Here is a 9,216-nt window from a genome sequence, read left to right as displayed (position 1 = left end):
TTATGATTGTAATCAGAGTAAACTACAATTTTGGTCTCTATGGTTTACATGAATATTAGAAAGTGGTCCCTGGGCTTAACTACAATTATCGTCCCTACTGTTTACATTTTCTTCAAAAATYTGTCAAATATGGACCGTTAAGACTGGGTTATTTTAGTCATTTCCCTTTTTTTTTTGTCTTTTAGCTACCCCACCCCCACTTCATGTACCCCTTTTCGTCTCCTCACTACTTTGGAAGTCCCTCATCGACGACCTTTCTTCCGGTCATCTTGTCGGCAGATTCCCCCGCACATCTCGTGTACRTGCAGTGTATGGGGTATGCATGTGTGTGCGGTGTGTCTGTGTTATATATGCACACAGTGTGTGCAGTATATGTAGTGTATGTGTGTATTATATATATATATATATGCCTGTGTTTTATATATGCATAATGTGTGTGTGTTTTATATATGAATAGTGTGTGTGTTGTATGGTGTGTATGTGTTATATATATATATATATATACAATGTGTGTAGACTAGTGACTGTGTATTATATATTATTAAAATATGATAAAATTTTAACTTTTTTAACAATCTTAACTTTTCTTATGCTTTGTTATCCTAAAGTGTTGAAGCTGTCAAAAGTATAAAGTTGCTTATATAAAGTGGAGGACTGCGCCTCACTATTTGGAAAAGTGGAAGGGTGGCGGAGCATAATTACGTATTCTCTAAGGACCATTTCTGCAAATTCATCTTTTATATTTATTCTTCTTCTTAGCCGGTTCTTTTCATATCTCAATTCATTTTTTCTCATTTTTCTTTCTCAAGAGAGTTCTTTCTTCATAGCTAAGTTTTAGCTATCATTTGTATAGATCTAGGGTTTATACTTTGTAATCTCTCTTATWGTTGTTTGTATGATATAAATCTGTTGGTTTCATATTTTTCTTCATGGTATCAGAGCCACTTTTTGTCGTTTCTCTTTTGTTGAATCTATGATATGTCGCCGGTTCATCCTCTTCATATTTGTTTCTGCTGTATCGGCTCYAGGTAAGTCTGTTTCTCATCGTCTTATCTTCTTGTACGAATTATCGAGTAAGTGATCGGTTAATAGATTGGTGTACAAAGATCTTCTAGATCTCGACCTTCCAATCGTTACTGAAATACTCATGGTTGTGTGTTCTCCTTGTTTCTTTTTCAAGAATATCTTTATCTTTTACTTTGAGTAAATGCTCGGATGATGGTCTAGTTTKCCAGATTCGTATGGATCTTGGTGTTTAAACTAACGTCACTGAAATACTCACTTTTGCATGTTTCTTTTCTTGTATATTCTTGATTGTTGTTGTTACCTGTTAGCTCCGTTCTGGCTATTAATCCTCCAGATCTACTATTTTCTTGTGGCTTCTTATCTRTCTTAGTTTGTAGATCTGTTGTTTGTTTTTTTCTCGTTTGCGATCTGTTGTTGTCTGTGGCTACAGATATGTTGTTGTCTGTAGTTTCTTAGACAAGATCTGTCGCTTTCCGTTGCTGCTTATCTGGTTTAGTTTATGGATTTTTTTATGGTTTTGTTTCTTTTTCACCGAGTACATGCRTAGTAAAGGTAGGATACAACAAGATCTAATTTAGATCTATATTGTCCTTACCGATCTACTATACTTCGGCCCTGGTATCCGTTTGTTTGTAATAGATCTGTGTATCCATTTGTTTGTAATAGATTTGTGTTTTTTGTGTTTTTTTTAACTTCAGCTTCTCCAAGTACATGCGTAGCAAAGGTAGGGTACAACAAGATYTAATTTAGATCAATATTGTCCTTACATGTCTACTATACTTTGGTGTGTTGTTTTCCTTCTGTTTTTTTTTTAATTCCAAGTACGTGCATAGACAAAGTTCAGGCCCATCAAATCTAGTTCAGATATGTTTTTCCTATGTTTTCTACTATTACTTGGGGGCTATTTCTTTTTTGTTCCTGTTGAACTGTGTTTATTGTTTCTGTTCCTGTTTCATGTTCCTCCATAGTCTGTATTCTAATCTTTATGCAGGTTACTGCTGGTTTTCCTCTCCTTTAGCCTAGGTTGAAGGTTGCGATTATGGTACAGGTTGCTTCTCTTTACCCTTGTTCTTTGGTTGTTCTAAGTTCTTTATTGTAAGGTTGGTGTGGTTGTTTTTGTTTTTTTTTTCTCGCTTGGAGCTGAATAGTTAGCTTGACCTAGCACTCTAAGTGTTTTAGGAATCCTGCTTTTATCTATTTAGCCTCATGTTTGTTGTTATGTATGGTTCTGAGGTGGACACTAGTAGGTCAATGGAATCTAAAGTCACTAGTTTGGACTTTGGAGACCCATTGTACCTACATTCCAGTGATACCAGTAGAACTCCTTTATTATCTATGAAACTTAGTGGTACTAAAAAATTACAAAATATAGGCTTGTGCCATGACATTGGCCTTAGAGACTAAAAATAAAATTGTCTTTATTGATGGAATGTGTCCTCGACCAATAAATGATCATGTCTTTGTGAGACAATAGGATCGATGTAATTYTGTTGTTCTTTTCTAGATTATAAGTTCTATGACTGAGGATCTCTTTCTGGGACAAGTGTTCTCCACAAAGTCCTCTAAGATGTGGAATGAGTTAAAAGAGACCTATGATAAAGTTGATGGTTCTRTCATGTTTAACCTTCATCAAAAAAAAAAATTAACCCCTTAAGTCAAAATGGAACTTCTGTATCTGAGTATTATCATAAACTGAACTTTTTATGGAAACAATTTGATGCCCTTGTTAAACTTATGCATGCATCTCAAGATTTTTTTGAACACTCTCAATTGATTAAACTCATGCAGATCTTAATGGGTCTTGATGATATATATCAACCTATCAGAAGCAACATTCTCACTAGGGATCCCCTTCCCTTAGTGAAAACTGCTTTTTCTCTTATCTCAAGAGAAGAGTCTCACAGAGGGGGAAATTTTTCTCAGCCTAAATCTAAACCACAAAATATTGCATATCTTTGTAAAACCACAAATACTAAACATCGTTTGGGTAGAGCTTCTTCTCTGGWTTGTAAACATTGTGGTTCCAATGGACATACCATAGAAAGGTGTTTTAAACTCATAGGGTTTCCAAATAGTTTTCAAATTAGATCCAGAACTAAAAGACAACTGTTTAAAAACACATCCAACAATGTCTGTAKTTCTGAGTTAAATGCTACTAAAACAGTTGCTTCCAATTCTTCTTTTCCCTTTATAGAAGATCAGATTGCCAAGATCCTTGGGTTAATAAAGAAAAATCATTCTTCTGAAGGTACTGTTGCTACCATGGCAGGTAACTTCAAATATCTTAGGTCTAGATGGATTATTGATTCTGGTGCAAATCAACACATGACTCACAGTACGGGTTTTCTTAGTAACATTGTTSATGTGTCTGAACTTGATCTCAGAGTTAATCATCCTAATGGAACTAAAGCTAAAATAAACAAAATTGGGGATTTCAAGTTGTCAAATAATGTTACTTTTTTTGATGTGTTGGTTGTTCTAGATTTCAATATCAATTTGTTGTCTGTTCACAAACTTGCTAGGGATAACAAGGTGTTTGTTGGGTTTGATGAGTCTAAATGTTATGTCCAGGATTCKCTACGAAATAATGTAGTGGGGACTGGTAGTCAAGAAGGGAGTCTGTATTACTTTGATCAAAACTTCAACAGTGAGTCTACTTGTAATCTTCATACTTTTCAAAGTTCAAATGTATCTTGTTTAGCTTCTRCCCAGTTATGGCACAGTCGACTTGGTCACCCTGYTGACCAAGTTTTAAAAATAAAKATTGTCTTAAGATTGATAATRAAGACTTTAGTCCTTGTGAAATATGTCATAAGGCAAAACAAATTCGGGAGAAGTTTGAGTCAAGTATTCATAGGTCCAAAGATCTAGGTGAACTTGTTCACTTGRATGTTTGGGGACCTTGTTACAARTATTTCCTCACAATAGTTGATGATTTTACTAGAGTTGTTTAGGTTTTCTTATTAAAAGGTAAAGATGAAGTTAGAGAAAATATTATTACCTTTTATAATTTGCTCAGTACCCAATTTGGAAAAAAATGTTAAAATTTTCAGAAGTGATAATGGTTCTGAGTTCTTGAGTCAAAGATTAAGTGAGTTTTATAAAACTAAAGGACTTATGCATCAAACCTCTTGCATTTATACACCCCAGCAAGATGGGGTGGTTGAAAGAAAACATYGACATTTGCTAARTGTTGCTAGGGCACTTATGTTTCAAGGAGGGGTTTCTCTGAACATGTAGGGTGAGTGCATTCGTACTTCTACTTACTTAATAAATAGGACTCTTTCTTTTGTGCTAAATGGTAAGTCTCCCTATGAGTTTGTTTACGTATTTCAACCTGTTCTTTCTCATCTTAGAAATTTTGGGTGTCTTTGCTTTGYTGTCATACCAAATATTACAGATAAGTTTTCTCCCAAATCTKAAAAACGTATTTCATTGGGGTATGCTAGTTCAAATAAATGATACAAATTTTTTAGTCTGGRTTCTAAGAAATATGTTATTTCTTGGGATGTCAAGTTTTATGAAAATATATTTCCGTTTAAGATGACCACGAAATTTATTGAAAATTYTGATCATGATGATGTTAGCAAATTAAACTTTTTTAATTTTATGAATAGTTCATCTAATGATTTTGTGGATCACCATCGAGTGATGAAAATAGAGACAATTCCACTRGTGAAAATATTCACCCTAGTAACAGTAGTCTACTAGGTAGCCCAACTAGAGCTGCCAATGAGGAGCCTCTAGGCAGCTCAAATRACCTTGTTAACCAAGATTCTTCAACCCATGTTGAAAATAATCTTGAAAGAGTTACTAAATGGCATCTCTTGAGTAGTTCTGATGTGGCTGACAGGACTCAAAAGAATGATGAAAGTCTCATTTATGATGGTACTATTAGTATACCTTCTTCCYCTACTCAGTCTACTAGAAGGTCTACTAGAGKCTCTGTGTTTCCACAAAATTTGATGATTTTRTTGTTGAAGGAAAGGTTAAATATGKTTTGGAAAAGGTCGTTAATTATTCTTATCATTCATCTGAAAATYTWTGTTTTGTATCTAGTCTAAACAAGTCTGTTGGACCAAGAATAATTTCAAGAAGCATGTACTGATGTAAATTGGATAAATGCTATGAATGATGAAATGGAAGCCTTACATAGAAATGGTACGTGGGTCATAACAGACTTGCCTCARGGCCGAAATTCTATAGGTTGTAAATGAATTTATAAGATWAAATATAAGTCCACTAGGGAAATAGAAAAGGTAAAAYTGTTTTTAAAAAGTAAGTTTCTTATAAAAGATTTAGGAAAATTAAAGTTCCTTTTAGGTATTTGAAGTTTTAGATTGTGTAAATGGAATTTGCATATCTCAAAGAAAATATTGTCTATAATTGCTTAATGAATTTGGGTACTTASGGTGTAAACCTTGTAATACACCCATGGATATGAACATGATTGTTACCGATTCTAGTAGTAACAAAGATTCTTCTTTGTCCAATTATAGTGGTTATCAAAAATTAATTGGAAAACTGATTTAACTTCTTGCTACTAGACATGATATTGCTTTTGTTGTTCACTGTCTTAGTCAATTTATGCATTCTCCTAGACAATCACATCGAAAACTTGCTTTTAGAATTATCGGGTACATAAAATCATCTCCAGGTAAAGAAGTAAGCTTCACTAGATCAGAAAAATATTCTTTAACTGCTTTTGTTGATGCCGATCGGAGTAAGTGTCTTTCCTCTAGGCATTYAGTAACTGGTTTTTTTTTGTTCTTGGGAAAGTCTATGATCTCTTGGAAAAGCGAGAAACAAAGCACTGTTTCTCGTTCTTCTACAAAATCTGAATATAGAGCCATGACCTCTACTGCTTGTGAGGTTTTATGGGTTCTAAAAATTCTCATAGATTTAAATATTTCGGGTTTACTACTTGTTTCTCTATACTGTGATCATAAATCTGCTATACAAATTGYTAACAACCCTGTTTTTCATGAACGCACTAAACACATCGAAATTGATATCAAATTCGGGAAAACATTAGTAAAGGTTTGTTAAAGATTGAAAAAAAAAATTCTTCTGAACAACCTGCCAATATCTTTACAAAATCTCTTAGTATTAATCATCATAACTACTTGTGTTCAAAGTTAAGAATGATTGACTTATTCAAAAGTAAAGATTGAGGGAGGGTGYTAAAATATGATAAGATTTTAACTTTGTTAACAATCTTAACTKTTGTTATATTTTGTTATCCTAAAGGGTTGGAGCTGTCAAAAGTATAAAGTTGTTGATATAAAGTGGAGGACTGCGCCTCATTATTTGGAAAAGTGGAAGGGTAGCGGAGCATAATTACGTATTCTCTAAGGACCATTTCTGCAATTTCATCTTTTATATTYATTCTTCTTCTTAGCCGGTTCTTTTCATATCTCRATTCATTTTTTCTCATTTTTATTTCTCAAGAGAGTTTGAATTGAAATTGAGATACTGATACAAGTTCTTCCCTTATAATTTTTTTCTTCATAGCTAAGTTTTAGCTATCATTTGTATAGATCTAGGGTTTATACTTTGTAATCTCTCTTATTGTTGTTTGCATGATATAATYTGTTGGTTTCATATATATGCATAGTATCTGTGTGTTTGTGTTATATATGCACAGTGTATGCGTATGTGACTTTTATATATGCACGATGTGTGATMGTTGTTCATGGATGCACACCCATAGATCGACGGTGATGCATTTTGGCCTCTATGTGCATACATTATGTATATATAAGTATATGTCTATGAATCATAGATAGGCAGTGTGAGTCTATGTATGTATGTTGCAGGTGTAGAGGTTGGGTTTGGATGAAACTCATAGTGGTAAAAAGCTATGGTCTTGAWGAAATGTTGAAAAGAAAGGTTGGGCAGGAAGTGGAAGGTTGGAGAARAAAGATTTGGCAGGAAGTGGAAGATTGGAGAAGAAATGTTTGACAGGAAGTGGAAGGTTGGAGAAGAAAGGTTGCGTCTCAATGTTGGTCGGTAACGAAGGGTGCCACCGGAGGAGACCACTGGAGTGAATTTGGGTTGGTCGGTGATGGAGGGTGCTGTCGAAGAAGACCACCRGAGTGGATTTGGGTGTCGATGTTGGTCGGTGATAGAGGGTGCTGCTGGAGAAACGGAAATGGAAGGTGGGTGGGGAGATGAGCGAAGTCGGTGGTTGATGGAGATAGAAGACGGCTTTGACCATGTTTTGCTTGTGTGTATATATACTAAAAAAWTAATTTTTATTAATTCCTAATATAAAATAAAGAAAATGTGTAAAAAAGACTAAACCCTAACTTAACAGAAAAAAAATTAACGAAAATAAAAACGAGGGACCATTTTTAAAAGAAATCGTAAACAATAGGGATAATAATTATAATTATTGAAATTTAAGTAACATTTTCACATATTGGTGTAAACCTTAGACACCAAAAATGTTGTTCACTCTTGTAATTATTTAATTTCACGTATATCCATGCACCCATGAATAATAATACCAAAATAATTGACATAAAGAGTCCCCCTCTGCCTCAGTAGTTATTAAACCCAAAAGAAGCATGGCACGGTTCCAGACTCACCACACGACGCATTTCTAGTCAAACCTGCTCAATCCACTCTTTGACTCTGCCACCGGAATTAAAAAACCACCCGCCACCATCCCAGCCGTCACCTCCTCCACCGTAACGCTACCGACAATAACCACACGGCGGTTGTTATCACAAACAAATTTCAGTTTATTAAAGATAATAATACACAATATTATCAACCGTATCTATCGCTGAAGATATCGCTTTATTCATCCTAGATTTCTGTTGGATTTTGAAGAGAGAGGTACAGAAGCAAGTTGTACGAAAACCTATGGCGGATTTAGGTTCTCACTCTACGCTTTCTCTCTCTGGATTTCTCTCTTTACAAACGGAGACTGAATTAGCAGAAGATGATGATGAAGATGACGTAAATGAATATGAATCGTTGGTTGAAGACGAAGGATATCTTCAAAAGTTACTTGATAAAGAGAGAGATCGGAGTCACATTGAATCGCATGTCAACGATTGGATTAAATCCGCTCGATCGGAAGCAATCCAATGGATAATCAACGTTCGATTCACTATTTCCTAATCCGTTATCTATGTTTTTGTTGCATTTAATTATCAGGATCGATTTTCGTTAAGACTTTGTTGATTTAATGTTGATTGATGATTGATTCACAGACGAGAACATTTCTCCGATTTCGATTCCGCACCGCATACTTGTCAGTAACATACATTGACCGTTTCCTTTCAAAAGGCCTTATCAATGTAAGTTTTATTTTCTAGAACCTTCTATCCATTGTCGATCGAGAATATTTTTGTAACTTTTTATTTGCAAACAGAGTGATAAGCATTGGGCGATCCGATTGCTATCGGTGGCTTGTTTGTCGTTGGCGGCAAAAATGGAAGAAAGCAACGCTCCGGCATTGACTGAGTTTCCGACCGATGAATACACCTTCGACAGCAGTGTGATCCAGAGAATGGAGCTTCTGGTATTGACGACGTTGGATTGGAGGATGCATTCAATCACTCCTTTTGACTTCATCCGTTGCTTTATTTCATGCTTCTGCACAGAATCTTCAAAGAGACATTTTGTGTCTCGAACTACACAAATCCTTTTTGCTACAATAAAAGGCAAGTTCCTGAATCTTGGTTTCTACCATGGATTTGAATCTTAGTTGTTGTATGGAGTTTATTTGATTATTTGATTCAATATACGTTATAGATACAAATTTAATGGGACGTCGTTCATCTACCGTAGCAATGGCAGCTACATTGACGGCCATGGATCAAAATTTGACAAGAGAATCTTTGGAGATTAAACTGAAGACTACTTGGTTAAATCGGCTTTTCGATCATGTGAGTGATTGTAGTTTATTTTGATACTCTTCATAGGGACCACAAYAGGGCGTACAACATGATGCGACTGAAACCATCTTTAATTGTTTACAACATTTTTTATRTSAGAATTAGTCAAATGCATCTTTATYTAGTAATTTCATCCTAACACATATCAACATCAAGATTTAGTTTTTATATTCTCAAAACATAATTAACATGTTTTATAACATCCCTCTTATATTAAGATGGTGTAAACGATTTATATAATTTTTATAGCAATTACAGTTATATATATATATATATA

At 34.6% G+C, this 9,216-nt stretch overlaps 1 protein-coding gene across 1 annotated transcript in view; it reads left to right on the top strand.

Annotated features, from left to right (window-relative positions):
- The first annotated feature begins 7,899 nt into the window (after nt 1–7,899).
- Nucleotides 7,900–9,216, top strand: part of LOC112514122 (cyclin-D5-1-like) — a 2,587-nt gene continuing 1,270 nt past the window's right edge. Inside the window, exons 1-4 of the mRNA XM_025120454.1 lie at nt 7,900–8,139; nt 8,253–8,339; nt 8,414–8,698; nt 8,790–8,930. Coding sequence (XP_024976222.1) covers nt 7,900–8,139; nt 8,253–8,339; nt 8,414–8,698; nt 8,790–8,930 — 753 coding nt within the window. The remainder of the gene's footprint in view (nt 8,140–8,252; nt 8,340–8,413; nt 8,699–8,789; nt 8,931–9,216) is intronic.

This window comes from Cynara cardunculus (assembly GCF_001531365.2).
Source record: "Cynara cardunculus var. scolymus isolate 2C chromosome LG 6, CcrdV1, whole genome shotgun sequence".
NCBI classification, from domain to species: domain Eukaryota; kingdom Viridiplantae; phylum Streptophyta; class Magnoliopsida; order Asterales; family Asteraceae; genus Cynara; species Cynara cardunculus.
This window is presented reverse-complemented; position numbering and strand designations above follow the sequence as displayed.